Source organism: Lepidochelys olivacea (genome assembly GCF_965140295.1).
Source record: "Lepidochelys olivacea isolate rLepOli2 genome assembly, chromosome: 14".
Classification (NCBI taxonomy): Eukaryota; Metazoa; Chordata; order Testudines; family Cheloniidae; genus Lepidochelys; species Lepidochelys olivacea.
The window spans coordinates 34043095-34058305 of NC_140424.1; the positions used below are offsets into that span (position 1 = coordinate 34043095).

General features: G+C 53.3%; 1 protein-coding gene and 1 pseudogene across 2 annotated transcripts in view; one reads left to right on the plus strand and one right to left on the minus strand.

Moving 5' to 3' along the window:
• Positions 1 to 15211, minus strand: part of LOC311530633 (C-type lectin domain family 2 member D-like) — an 839985-nt pseudogene that overhangs the window by 747197 nt on the left and 77577 nt on the right. The gene's annotated exons all lie outside the window — the stretch shown is intronic.
• Positions 10261 to 15211, plus strand: part of LOC311530639 (C-type lectin domain family 2 member D-like) — a 119368-nt gene continuing 114417 nt past the window's right edge. The window contains 3 exon segments of the mRNA XM_084647463.1: positions 10261 to 10822; positions 10825 to 10847; positions 10851 to 10899. Of these exon segments, the coding sequence (XP_084503589.1) occupies positions 10807 to 10822; positions 10825 to 10847; positions 10851 to 10899 (88 nt within the window). The 5' untranslated portion in view covers positions 10261 to 10806.

Consider the following 15211-nt stretch of genomic DNA (forward strand, 5'->3'; position numbering starts at 1 on the left):
CAGAAGCCAGGAGTCCGGATAGTCTCTCCCCATTTCTGCCTCTCCCTAGACAGACAGGGGAAGCCTCCGGGGAACCCGAATGCCACTCACTTGCTCTCAGTGATGGGATGATGGATGGCGGATGTTCAGGGTCAGCAGACGTCCCACGCCCTCCTCCTCACTCTCCAAGCCCAAGGCAGGCTGGAGAGGGTAGTGACCTCAGGAGTTACCCTGCCCAGCCAGCAGGCAGGGTGATGACACTAGGGCGATCGACTAGCTGTGAAAACAAGAGTCTGTCTTATTGCCAAGGGACGGAGAAACTCAGCCAGCAGCAGGGGGGTGCAGAACACTGCCCTAGGGCGGAGGTGACAGCGCCTCCAGGATCCTGACATCCCAGCACTTTACACACCTTCCTGGAGCCTCCCAAACCCACTGAGCTGTAGCCATGGGACCCTAACTCGACTGATGCCAAACGGGCCTCAGCTAGGAGCACAGGCTCACACTGAGTGTCAGAGCCATGGATCGACCCCTTCACTAACCACTGCCGCACACTCCCTCCACAGCTGGCAATTGCAACCAGGCCCTAATGGCTGGTCCCCCTGCCTTTGAGAGGGAGGGTCACTCCTGCTTCCATTGCTGCCTCTTGATCTGTGGGACTTTGGGCAAGTTGCTCCCCCTCTCCATGGCTCTCTGGGACTCACATCCCTGAATGGGCTTTAAAAAAACAATGGTTAAAGTTTGGCCCCAACTAGTTCTTGTTTCTCGAGACTAGCCATTTCAGCAAAGTTTAGAATTCTTGACATTCAACACCTGGAAACATCCCTTTCTCCTTCGCAGATGGCCTTAACATCCCTTATCTCACCCAGGCTCCCTGCTGCCTGGAGTTAGAGAATTGACCCTATTCCCACTGGACCTACCCAAGGTGTCACACAGCAAAGCGGTGACAGAGCCAGAAAGAGAAGACAACAATCCCGACTCCTGTTCTAATTAACAGACAACAACCCCCCCCGCCCCCCCCAGAGACTTATTTGCTTGGTCATAAAAGAGAACAACAAAGACTAGAGTTTCCTCCCTGTCAATAGCTCCCTCCTCAGCCAATCAAGGTTGAGACTTTGAGGGGTGGGAGGCTAAGGGTTCTTATCAAATTGCCCAAAGAATGGCCCTGGTCACCACCGAGGCGATCATTCTCGGAGCCCTATTCCAGTCTCACCTCTCTGTGAGGGCCTCCCACAACCTCCCCGGCCCCCGCTCCACACACAGAGCTCCTGGTGGTGGGAGGAGAGCAGAGGAAAATGAAAAAGGAAGCAAGAAGAGAAAGGTAGGAGGGACAGAGGAAAAGGGAAAACAAAAAGGTGAAAAACCAACGTCCCCAGTGATTCTAAGGGACAAAGTCCTAGGTCGGAAATAAAATACTTCCCCCACAATCTAATATTTTCCTTTCCTAAAAATCAGCCGGCACCTGATGGATCAGACTGAAGAGGTTCCAAACCTCTCCGAGGCTCTTACCTTACCTTCTATACAGGGATGTCTGTTTTCGATCAAAACCACTACAAGAAAAGGAGAAAACTCCGAAGAGGGTCCTCCTTGCTCTCACGAATGTGAAAGTGAATGCTCTCTCAGTCCTCCAGGAGAGACCTCGAGAAGGAGACGTGCTGAAGCAAAGCCACAGGGATCTCCGAGCTTGCCCCTGTTCTGCACCCCTGTCCTGCCTGGCTGATGTCAAGATCTCTCTGTGAGATCATCGCCTCCCCGCCACCTTTGTCCAATAGGCTGAGGTCCTGCCAAAGGCCCTTGTGATGTCACTGCCACACCCACCCCTCCCCTGCAGTGCTGATGTCCTGCCCCTGTCCAGCCACATTGGATGTTTCAGCCGCTTCCCCTGGATCACCCCACTCAATGACTCTTCCTTGTGGGGATGACACCCACTACACAGTATAACACAGAGCTTCTTCCCCAGGCCGCAATTAGGTTTTCACAAGTTAGTTGACTTTATGGCCAGAAGCAACCGTTAGAGCATTTAATCTCATCCCCTGCATATCCTAAGGCCTCCTGTATATCAGAAGAGCTGGGCTTTTCTTCTACTCAAATGTTTTCCAGAAAGGCATCTAGTCTTTATTCGAAGAGATCAAGAGATGGAGAATCCATCATTTCTCTTGGTAGTTTGTGCCAATGACGAATCACCCTCTTACAAATCCGGGCCTTATTGTCATTATACTTTTTCTGATTTCTGCTTCCATCCATGGGGTCTTGTCATGCCTTTCTCTGCTACATAAAAGAGCCCTTTTATACTCAACATTTTCTCTCCATGAAGTCAAGCAACTCACCTCTCATTTGTCTTTTGTGTATACTAAACAGATTGAGCTTTTTCAATGTCTCATTAGAAGGCATCATCCCCATCACTCAATTATGAATCTTTTCTGTACCCTCTCCAATAGTTTTAACATAATATTCAAAATGTGGACACAAGAACTGGATTCAACATTCCAGCATCAGTCTCACCAATGCTCTTTCACTTCCCTTTCCATTCTCACTACTCTATCCAGCCAAGAATGGTTTTAACCTTTTTTAACACAGTTTCACATTGACAGACCGTGCTGAGCAGCTCGTCGTCTATGGCCCCAAAATCCTTTTCAGGGTCGCTGCTTTCCAGCGGATTGTCCCCCATTCTGTAGGGTGCCACCTGACTCCTTTGTTACTGAAGCTATGGGGTTGCATTTGGCTTTATTTAAACCTAATTATTTTGTAAGTATTTTAGAAGAACTAGCCCATTAGAGAGAGAATCGTGAATTACTCCAAGACAATGAATGGAGAAAAGCGGCAAGAGCAATCAAATACATGTTTGGTTATGGCCTATTTCCTTGGTCTTAAAAGAGAGTAAGGAGGATCTGAGTCTCCTCCCTCACAATAGCCCCAAGCTCCCCCAATCAGCACTGAGACTCTGAGAAGCAGAAAGCTGAGAGTCCTTACCAGATGTCCCGGGTCACCACCGGAGGGAGTCACTCTTCGAGCACCATTCCAGCCACACGTCTTTGGGAGCAACCCCCCATCCCCAACTCCACATGCACAGACAGGTCCTGGTAGTGAAAGGAAAGCAGGGGAAAAGGACAAAGATGCAAGAGAAGACGAGAAAGGAGGGAGAGACAGGAAAAGGGAAAACAAAAAGGAGAAACCCCATTGTCCCCAGTAATTCTAAGGGACAAAGTCCTAGGTCTGAATTAAAATGCTGCCCCCACAATCTAGTGTTTTCCTTTCCTAAAAATCAGCTGGCACCTGATTGATCAGACTGGTCAGGTTCCAAACCTCTCCGAGGCTCTTACCTTCTATACAGGAACGTCTGTTTTTGAGCAAAACCACTACAAGAAAAGGAGAAAACTCCGAAGAGGGTCCTCCTTGCGCTCACGAATGTGAAAGTGAATGCTCTCTCAGTCCTCCAGGAGAGACCTCGAGAAGGAGACGTGCTGAAGCAAAGCCACAGGGATCTCCGAGCTTGCCCCTGTCCTGCACCCCTGTCCTGCCTGGCTGATGTCAAGATCTCTCTGTGAGATCATCGCCTCCCCGCCACCTTTGTCCAATAGGCTGAGGTCCTGCCAAAGGCCCTTGTGATGTCACTGCCACACCCACCCCTCCCTTGCAGTGCTGATGTCCTGCCCCTGTCCAGCTACATTGGATGGTTGAGCTGCTTCCCCTGGATCACCCCTGTCAATGAGCGTTCATTGTGGGCTCAAGCTGAACACAGTAAAACATCAGAGACTTCTCCCCATGCTATGCTCAGTTTTTCATAAATTAGCAGACTTTATGGACAGAAGAGACAATTAGAGCATGTCATCTGACCCCCTGCATATCACATGCTTTTTGTAGAGCATAGGAGCTAGTTTTTGACTACACACGTTCCAGAAAGGCATCTAGTCTTCATTAGAAGACATCAGAAGGTGGGGAATCCCCACCACTTCCCCTTCTGGTTTGTTCCTTTGGTGATTCATCCTCACGGTTGAATATGTGTGCCTTCTTTCTAATATGAATTGGTCTCTTTTGAGTTTCCAGCCACTGGGTCTTGTTATTCTTTTCTCTGCTAGATTAATGAGCCCTTTCATACCCAATATTTTCTCTCCATGAAGTCACTTCAACACCAATTCTTTCATGTTCTTTATGTATATAAAATCTCCACACTGTATTTTCCATTGCATGCATCCGATGAAGTGAGCTGTAGCTCATGAAAGCTTACGCTCAAATGTCTTTGTTAGTCTCTAAGGTGCCACAAGTCCTCCTTTTCTTTTTGTGGATACAGACTAACATGGCTGCTACTCTGAAACAGTGTTAGTCTTGCAGATGCAGACTAACACGGCTGCTACTCTGCCATGCCTCCACCCACTTTAACCCTAAACAAACTCAGGTTTTGGGTCAAAGGGGGTAGAGGCATGGAAGAGAGTATATAGCGAACAAAAGATTGATTTTAAAAGTGTCAGAACAATGTTGTGAAAACAGGAAATTCCTAGTCTTGACAATCTTTCACGAAAAACCCTTGCATTCCAAAAATAGTCACTTTTCTACAGACAATCCTTCCTTTGGAAAAGATTTTCAACCGTGTCTAGAAATCGCTCCCAGGTCAGTGTCTCTCTGAGCGTGGAGTGCACTCATTTGCCCTCCCCTTCCCCGGGGATGTGTATGAAGCACTAGTTAGAGGGGTACAGAGAAGGCATAAATAAAGGTGATTAGGTCTTGACGAATACACATGTGGAGGATGTGGGGGGAGAGAGACATGACTGATTGTATTGCCCTGAAGCAGTGCACAGCTTCCAAAGATTTGGTGAATGCTTCTCTGGGGGTCTGATTCTGCAAACCAACTTCCAGGAGCATCAGATGTGCATGTGACAAGGCCCTGCTCCCTCCTCATGTCCAGGCCGCTTGGCCAGTAGCTTGGCATGAGTAACTCTAATGCTGGACTGCCATTTTCCTACCCCTGCCTCTATGTGCATTGTGAGCAGCTGCACTGCTGCACATCCAAGTGGCTAAAGAACCATCAACAGGCTTCACTCTTCTTCACTCTCTGGTCACGCAATTACAGACATGAAAGTTGCGATATTACAACAGAAAAACTTCAGAAACAGACTCCAACCAGAGACTGCTGAATTGCAATTCAGTTGCAAATTGGATACAATTAACTTAGGCCTGGGAGTGGTTGAGTCATTATGCAAGGTAACCTATTTCCCCTTGTTTATTGCTTCCCCGTCCCCCCCACTGTTCCTCAGACATTCTTGTTAAACCCTGGATTTGTGCTGGAAATGGCCCACCTTGATTATCATACACATTGTAAGGAGAGTGATCACTTTAGGTAAGCTACTACCAGCAGGAGAGTGGAGTGGGGGGAGAGAAAATTTTTTGAAGTGATAAACACCCATCTTTTCATGGTCTGTGTGTATAAAAACATCGTCACTGTATTTTCCACTTTATGCATCTGATGAAGTGAGCTGTAGCTCACGAAAGCTTATGCTCAAATAAATTGGTTAGTCTTAAGGTGCCACAAGTCCTCCTTTTCTTTTTGCGAATACAGACGAACACGGCTGCTACTCTGAAACCTGACTACACAGAGTGCTGTCATTTGCACAAAGATAAAATGGAGAAATGTTGTGTGTGTTTAACCTCTTTCAAACAGCGGGCTCTTAAATGTTGCAAATAATTTCTAGCTCAACCAGAAGTTAGGGGCTTGAGGAAGGAGTCTCCCAGGCATTGTCTTCACTGCAAAAGTGTGTTTACATGGAGATAGCTAACTTGATGTAAAATCTGAGTGGAGACATAGAATAGAAACATAGAATATCAGGATTGGAAGGGACCTCAGGTGGTCATCTAGTCCAACCCCCTGCTCAAAGCAGGACCAATCCCCAATTAAATCATCCCAGCCAGGGCTTTGTCAAGCCTGACCTTAAAAACTTCTAAGGAAGGAGATTCTACCACCTCCCTAGGTAACGCATTCCAGTGTTTCACCACTCTCCTAGTGAAAAAGTTTTTCCTAATATCCAACCTAAACCTCCCCCACTGCAACTTGAGACCATTACTCCTTGTTCTGTCCTCTTCTACCACTGAGAATAGTCGAGAACCATCCTCTCTGGAACCACCTCTCAGGTAGTTGAAAGCAGGTAATATCAAATCCCCCCTCATTCTTCTCTTCTGCAGACTAAACAATCCCAGTTCCCTCAGCCTCTCCTCATAAGTCATGTGTTCCAGACCCCTAATCATTTTTGTTGCTCTTCACTGGACTCTCTCCAATTTATCCACATCCTTCTTGTAGTGTGGGGCCCAAAACTGGACACAGTACTCCAGATGAGGCCTCACCAATGTCGAATAGAGGGGAACGATCACGTCCCTCGATCTGCTCGCTATGCCCCTACTTATACATCCCAAAATGCCATTGACTTTCTTGGCAACAAGGGCACACTGCTGACTCATATCCAGCTTCTCGTCCACTGTCACCCCTAGGTCCTTTTCCGCAGAACTGCTGCTTAGCCATTCGGTCCCTAGTCTGTAGCTGTGCATTGGGTTCTTCCGTCCTAAGTGCAGGACCCTGCACTTATCCTTATTGAACCTCATCAGATTTCTTTTGGCCCAATCCTCCAATTTGTCTAGGTCCCTCTGTATCCTATCCCTGCCCTCCAGCGTATCTACCACTCCTCCCAGTTTAGTATCATCCGCAAATTTGCTGAGAGTGCAAGCCACACTATCCTCCAGATCATTTATGAAGATATTGAACAAAACCGGCCCAAGGACCGACCCCTGGGGCACTCCACTTGACACCAGCTGCCAACTAGATATGGAGCCATTGATCACTACCCGTTGAGCCCGACAATCTAACCAACTTTCTACCCACCTTAGAGTGCATTCATCCAGCCCATACGTCTTTAAATTGCTGACAAGAATACTGTGGGAGACCGTGTCAAAAGCTTTGCTAAAGTCAAGCAACAATACATCCACTGCTTTCCCTTCATCCACAGAACCAGTAATCTCATCATAGAAGGCGATTAGATTAGTCAGGCATGACCTTCCCTTGGTGAATCCATGCTGACTGTTCCTGATCACTTTCCTCTCATGTAAATGCTTCAGGATAAGTGCTTCAGACAAGGCACAGGTGGCTTTAACCTCTGTGTCACTTGTCCAGGTCAATACCAGGCTGAGCGTATAGCATTCCTGGACTAGCTACATCAAGGTAAAAGACAACTCTCCCTCACCTCTACTAGTACTTTACATTGAGTTCGCCAGCTGAGTGTAAACAAATACGTTTTGAGCTGGGAGGTTGACTTTTTTTGTTTGTTTTGCTGCTTTTTGGTGGTGGTGGTGCGGGGGGAGGGCACTGAAGCCATAATAGTGACATTCTCTAGCCGTGATATTTGTATTACTGTAGCACATAGGAGCCCCAGTCATGGATCAGGACCCGATTGTGCTAGGTGCTGTACAAAATAGTACAAAAGACAGTCCCTGCCCCAAAGAGTTGACAATCTAAGTATAAGACAAGAGACAGATGGAGACAGACAGACAGGGGAGTGCAAGGAAATAATGAGAGTGTATCGGTCGGTATGATAGGCAGTGGTCTCAGCACCCCAGGAGACAGGCTGTTGAATTTTTGGTAGACACCGGGGCAAAGAAGAGCATTGATTTGGGAATTGGAGGTGGATAATGAGGTAGTTTTGCGAATGTTTAATGGGCTCTCCTCCCGAGCATGTAGGGCATGTGGCAGAAAGCATGAACGTGGTTTTCTGAAAATTTAACAAGTGGGTGTTGCTGGCAGCATGGACCGATTGGAGGTGGGAGTCAACACCTTGGTACGGTGAATGAAAGATGTCCAGTTGGGAGAGGACAGTACGTGAAGGGCCTTGAAAGAGAAGACAAGCAGCTTCTGTTTGATGCAATAGAGAAGGGGGAGCCAGTGGAGGGATGCAAAGAGGGGTGACATGGTGAAAGCAGTGGGCTAGGAGAATGATCTTTGCAGCTTGCAGCAATATTCTGAATGGATATGAGCTAGGGAAGAGGGAAAAGAGAAGCATGTGGCGGTAACTGAGATGTGATGTGATCAGAGCCTCGATGGGAATTTTAGCTGTGTGGATGGAGAGGAAAGGCTGTATCTTAGAGATGTTATGCAGGAAAACACCACAAGACTTAAGCACAGCCCTGGATGTGAGGACTTAGAGCAGAGGTGGGCAAAGTACGGCCCACGGGCCACATCCAGCCTGCGGGACTGTCCTGCCGGCCCCTGAGCTCCCAGCAGGGGAGGCTAGCCCCAGGTCCCTCCCCGCTGTCCCCTCGCCCCTGCGGCCTCACCTCACTGTGCGGCTGGTGCTCTGGCCTGCTGCTCCTACCGGGCAGCGTGGCTGCAAGCTCCTGCTGCTCTGAGCAGCGTGGTAAGCGGGTGGGGGGGGTTGGATAAGGGGCAGTCAGGGGACAGGGGGCAGTTTGATGGGGTGGAGGTTCTGGGGGGGGCGGTCAGGGGATGGGGAACAGGGGGGGTTGGATAGGTGTGGGAATCCCGGGGGGGGGGGCTGTCAGGGAGCAGGGGTGTGGACAGGGGTTGGGGCACTCAGGGACAGGGGTTGGTTAGGGGATGGTGTCCCAGAGGGGGCGGTTAGGGATGGGGGTCAGTCAGGGGGCGGGAAGTTAGAGGAGGTGAATAGGGGGTGGGGGCCAGGCTACTTGGGGAGTCACAGCCTTCCCTACCTGGCCCTCCATGCCATTTTGCAACCCCGATGTGGCCCTTGGGCCAAAAAGTTTGCCCACCCCTGACCTAGAGAGAGGTGTGAGTGGAAGATGACAGGTTATGGGCCTGAGGATGCTGGCGTTGTCCACAGCGATGGAGAAAGGAGGTAATAGAGAGGGCTTGGACAGGAGGGGAGAGACAGAGAGCTCTGCTTTAGCCATGTTGGGCTTGAGCTGACAAGTAGGTAGGCACAAGGAGATGTCCCAGAGACAGGCTGAGGTGTTCATTTGGCCAGCAGGAGATGGGGCTGGTGCAGAGAGGCAAATGGGTGAGTTGTCAGCATGGAGAGGGGAGTTGAATTTGTGTTTACAGAGGAGACAACCCAGAGACGAGGGGCAGAGGGAGAAGAGAACAGAAGAGGGAGGCTGGCCATAAACCATGTCACATTTACTGGTTTGTTTGTTTATTTTTCTCAAGACCTCCCCCCTCCTTGTCACACACTGTTACACCGAAACAAACCAGTAAGGACCCTCCCCGCCCCATGTGTTTATATACTATTTGGTCAGCCCCAGGGGACCAAGGACAGAGCCTATGGAAGGGCCCCGGGGAGCTGGCAGGAGGGGGAAGCAGCGATCAGAGGGGTCGGGGGTGGGGGGAGCAGGGGAGGGCAGAGGGAGGACAAGGTTTCAGGAGGAGGGCGGGCAGGGCGGGCAGGTCAGGGAGGGCGAGGACTGAGCCCCGATCGGAGCTTTGCCCGGGGCCGGGCGGGACGCTGCTCGGGCACCCGGCCAGCCCGGGAGAGAGGGGGAAGGTTTGTGGGGAGCAGAGCGGCCGGGAGTCGAGGGGTTAAATGGAGGGGGGGCTGAGGGCGGGGATCAGCCGCTGTTGCTGTGACCCCCCGGCACGGACGTTTCCGCTGTTCAGACCCACGTGGGAATGAAGCTGGCGCGGGGGTCACAGGGAAGCCATTCGCTCTTCGGTCGCTCTGCGGCTGCGAACTCACCCGGCGGGATCCGCTGCGAGCCCGCCTGGCTGCTGGGACCTCAGCTCCTCCCCGGGCTGCGGCGCCGGGCGCTCTTCCCGCGGGTGAGACTCCGGGTCCCAGGTGTCCCTGTCCGGGCCGCGGGTGGGTGGGTGCTGCTGGCTGCTCGGCGGCTCGCTCGCTCGCTGCGCGGCAGGGTTTGGGGGCCGCTTCCAGCCACCACCAGACTGGGGCGAAGGGGGGACCGTGGGCCCGAATGGGGAGGGGGAGGGGCCCGGGCCCTGGCCTGAATGGGTGGCGGGGCTCGGGCTCAGGGACCAAATGGGGAGGGGGAGGGACCGGAGAGGGGGTTGGCTAGGGGCTGGGGACCAATGGGGAGGGGGAGGGACCGGAGCCCGAATGGGTGGTGGGGCTCGGGCTCGGGGCTGGGGACCGCATCGGGGGCAGGGCTCCGAAGGGGGGGTGGGGCTTGGGCGGTGCCTGGGGACCGTGTGGGGAGGGCAGCGCAGTGGCAGGGGCCGGTCCTTGGCCGAAGGGCTGGGACTCTGGGCTAAAGGGGGGTGATTCGGGGGGCAGGCCCCGAGCCGAAGAGCGGGGGGGGGGTTCGGAAGAGCCCCGCCCCAGAAGGGAAAGGAGGGGCTGGGCAGAGGAGCGCTGGACACTGGTTCAAGTCCCGCCCTTCAAGGAGGGGGCTGGGCCAGGGACAAGGCTGTTTCGAGCCCCAGCCCCTCCCCTTCTGATATCCGACTCACACTTACTTCTAGGAGGATTGTGTGTGTGAGGAGGGTCTTCTCCCCCACCCCCCAGCTGGGTGCCTGTCATGGGTGGGAGGGGCCCGTAGGAGATCAGGTCTCTGCGGCCCTGGGGGCGGAGGGGCCGATAGGAGTTAAGGGGTTTTAATCATCATGGCACCGAATCTGGCAGGGGGTTGGGCTGCTGGGCAGGGAACAAGAAACCACAAATGGCCTCCCCCACCCCTGACCTGTCCTGCTTGGTCCGTCTCGGGTTCAGATCAGCTGGAGAGTCTGGAGCAGGGACGGGGAGCCAGGGCCAGGACCTCTGCCTCGGCTTTGCTGCTGCCAAATCGGACCCACTCAGACCGAGAGGAGTCGACCCCAGCCCAGCACCTGCAGCAGCATCTGTGGCCTGAGTGTCGCTGAGAGGGACAATGGGGCCAGCAGCTGGGTTGCTGAGAGCGAAGAGCCGCTGTAGGAGTTGTGTGTTAATGGCAATGGACACCTGGAGACTGGAGGGAACCCAGGTAATGGGGCATCTCTGCCTGGGGGCAGGCAGGAGAGAGACACTGAGACTGCCTGGGGTGCTGGAAGTGGGCGTGGCCCTCCCACTTTTTGTCACTGGCCCCGCCCCTCCTCCTCCTCTTCCCCCTGAGGTCCCCCCACCCCACCTCTGGCTGGCAGCTGGAGTCCAGGCAGTTGCAGGGAGCTGTGGATGACCCTCCACTTGCCAGGGGTGTGGGGCTGAGAGCAGCCCAGGTCTGTATCCCTCCCCCCAGGCTCCCTGCCCAGAGCAGGGGGAGGGTCTGTAGTTTCCCACAGCTGCGTCTTACCATGGCCCGGCTGCTGCTCTGAGGCCCTGCTACCCAGCCAGAGCCGGATCTTGGTAACAGCCCCGGGGTAGCTCTAGGGAGCCATGGACCCTCCATCTGCCCTTGGTGGGGGGGTCTGCCTGACCCTCTTGGCTCCCCTCCCAGAGTGTCTGACGGAAGGAGCAATCGACAGAACGGTGCATGTTCCAGGGCTGTATCCCCCCGTCGTCTGGGGCAGGGCGTGCTGGAGGCTGTCGGGGATGGGATTTCTCTACTGCCCTGGGATCTGATCACTGGGCCCCAGGAGGGTTTAGCAGCTGGCAGAGGGGATTGAATCCAGGTCTGTCTGCATTAGGAATCCTCTGTGCTGATGTCATGACATCTGTGCAGTTGAATTGGTGCAAACCGCTAAAGGAGACGCACTGCACTGGTGCACAAAGGAGCTTGCCTGGGTGCAGTTCGCTGCAGGAAGTTACCAGAGCGAGCCGCACTGCTCCAGCGCATCTCCAGGAGGTGTTTGCTCTGATGTCACTGCGTCACTGTGATTATACTGGTGCAGATTGCTCGGATACAGATGGGCCCTGAATCCCAGCTCCCTGCTGTAATGGCAGGCTATTGCAATGGGCAGCATTGGCTCTCACTGTGTAAGGTGGGAATCTGTGAGCTTAGGGTTGGTTACACACCTGCAGGTGCAGAACATGTGGCATCTGACCTGGAGATGGATGATGGAGACAGCCTGTGCCATCAACTGTTAGTCACTGACTTCTCTGCTCAGTTCAGTAGGGCAGGGGTGTGGGCTACCGTGCACTGGACAGTTAAATCTACAGGGTCAGACATGCCTTGTGCGTGAGGTGAACACATGCTCGTTTTCTGATCACCGCTGCCACGTTTCCTAACTCTTCCAGACTTAGAGTGTCTGTTCCTCGCTGAGCGCCAGCCACATGAGAAGGCTTGAAAACCAGTTACCGGGTTACTGTGGTGCAAACAAAAGTGACGTGCTCGAAAACATCTGGAGGGGTTTGAGTCTGACTCCTCTCAACTAGACAGGTCTTTCAAATTCTCTTTGGTGTCACTTATGGGTGACCCCACTGCTGCTCTTTCATGGCTCTGAAAGGTTTACACTGCCGTGAGGGCTTCCAGAAAGTGCCTTTCTTGCTGCTGTGTTTGGGGAGAGAAAAGACTGCAGGTAGGAGGTGAATTAAGTTCCATCATTCCTGGCCCACAGTGCAACAGGTCACTTCCGGTTGCTGTGGTTTCTGGCGCCTCCTTGTGGCGTTCATGTCCCTGCGTGAAAGTTCCCAAGTTCTTCTCAGTTGTTCACCTGCTGTTTGTTGCGAGGTTGAACGTCCAGCTGTTGATCTTGTGCCTGGGGTGAAATGCTCTGAGCTGTGTCAGTCCCTCGCAGGCTGGGAGTGTCCCTGGAATCCTTCTTGCCAGGCAAATTTACAGTGACAAATGTCTCCGTCCCCCTGCGTCTGATTGCCATGGTCCAGCCCCAGCTGGGGGTCCCAATGGGCTTGGCAAGCCGGTCAACTGACTGCCTGTTTGGCCACAGTCAAATACTCCAGCGAGAGCCCTGGGGGTAGGAGGCAGCCTGCCTTTCGGATTGCATCTTGGAGCCTCACTTGTGTTTTCCGGAACCTGGTTTCATTGTTTTGCCTTTTTTTTCTGAGTTAAAATAACTCAGTGAAGTACATTTTTTAAAAAAAATTAGGTAGATCCGTATCTGTCAAAAGCTAAACCTACTGGAGAGAATGACGTCTTGCTCTTTTTTGTTCCTGGCGGGAGGTAACCAATTCTGATAAATTGGTATTTTAAAATATCTGACCACTCTTTGACAGATTTGACTGGTCAGTTGACCAATTTTTGTACCAGTCAAATGCCCAATTCTAGGTGTAACTCTTACCCTCTATGTGACTGTCTCATTCTCAGTGCTGACATCTCAGCTTTCATCAGCTGATCTGTGCCCCCCTGCTGGCCCCTCGTGCCCGGACGGCTGGATGGGATACCGAGGGAAATGCTACTATTTCTCAGAGATGGAAGGGAGCTGGACCGACAGCCGGAGCCGCTGCTGTGCACCGGGTGCCTCCCTGGCTGGAATCGACAGTGAGCAGGAAATGGTGAGAGACTCTTGAATTGCCATACACTGATCTTGGCACAGTGGTGGCTGCTGCAGTGGGACCTGGGCTCTGCCCCGCGGGGTGAGGAGCAGCTCTGAGCCCTCCCGTACTGGGAGGCCAGAGTGAATGAACTTCCAGCTGCTGAACGCCAGCCCTGGCTGGGCCCAGGGCCCTACTGTCTGTGTGTGATCACAGGGATTGCCCATTCTCAGCTGCCCCCCTCCCCAAATAGGGAGACAGCTTCTGTCTAGGGCAGGGCTGGCTCAGGCATCTCCTGGCCTGCTGGCTGCTGGAGTGGGACTGAGAACCCAGCCAGTGCTCCTGTTGTGGGGATGGGAAAGGAGCAGCCAGCTGAGGAGGAGGGGAAGAGGGGATCCTCTCACATTGACCGCTCCCACTTCAGCTTGACTCGCTCCCTCCTCCTGCCTTGCTGTGGTGAGCGGGGGCTGATCTGTGAGAAGAGAGGTCTCTGCAGAGAGCTCAGACCCAGCAGCTGCCCCCAGCCCAGGGGGACTTGGGGTGCGGGTGACTGGGAGCACAGGGGTGGGGCTGCTCTGTGCAGGGGGAGGGTTAATACTGCCTGGGTGATCTTGTACTTTGCAAAAGGCAGGGGAACACCCCCCCACTCCAAAAAAAATAAACTGAGCACTCTTCAATATGGGGGGAGGGATAGCTCAGTGGTTTGAGCATTGGCCTGCTTAACCCAGGGTTGTGAGTTCAATTCTTGAGGGGGCCATTTAGGGGTATGGGGCAAAAATCTATTGGATGATTTAATTGGATCGGCCTCTGGAGGGAACAGGGTCAGCCCTGGAAATGGACCAACAGCACCAAATTCAAGGACCTGTGAGTCTCTCTCACCCCTCTGGACTAATTCCCTGGGCTTGGGATTCTGGTGTCTGAGCGGTTTGAGCTCAGGTAGATCCACCATTCAGTGCTAGTGAAACCACCAAACACGGCCCTGGTCCGTTCGCGTCCTGCGTGTATCGGAGACCGATGGGAGCCGGCGTGTCCCTGAACTCTCGGCTCCTCCCCGCAGCACGGTGCTGGGCCGGAGACAGAGCCCGCCATAGCCAGAGATGCCCTCGCAGCGCGCTGGGATTTCAGCTGGGACACTCGCTGTTCTCCCCCAGCCCTCTTCAGAAAGGTCCCTGGGGTGTCTGACCCCCGCTGGGGAAAGGAGGCAGCAGGGAGCTCAGGTTAACAGTGGCCGCTAGAGAGGGCAGCATGCCGAGCGCTGCATGGCAGGTGCAGGTCCCGCTGGGGATTGCAGCCGGCAGGTTTGAGTGACTTGGCTGGTGAGGCCTCTGAATCCGCAACAAGGCACCGATGTTAAAGGAGCCTGCGGTTCACAGGTGCTGGACGCCTGGGGCTCCCACGGGAACGGGGTACAGTAGTGATGGCTGCCCAACACCCCGCGATGGGTTTCAGTGGGCTCCAAGTGTGATCACAAAACCAGCGCTGCTTGAACCCTGGGACTTCAGCAGTAGAAGCATGAGCCTCTGCCATAGGAGCGAAAGAATCCACTTCTTTAACTGAAACCCCCCGCCATTGATAAAGCTCTTATGCAGGCCAGCCATTAGAGGGGGATGGAGACCCCCCCACTTCTCTGGTCTGGGTTACTTCAGTACTTTGAAAAATCAGGCTCTTTTGGCGCTGGGTCAGGGCTCCCCAATGGACAGTTCCCATTCTGCTGTATTGGACCCAACCTTTGGATCCCACCTGCTTCCAGCCTCACTGGGTCTGAAGAGCTACCAGACACTGTCCTGAGTTCGGGCCTCTGTGGCCCTCTCCTGGGGTACAGACTCCCTGTCTGGTATGCTCCTTAGGATGTAGGACCCTGCAGATCAGCTGCTGTAGGATCCAAAACCAGTGCTGAACCCTCCCAAATCTCCCGAGAGGCATGTTGT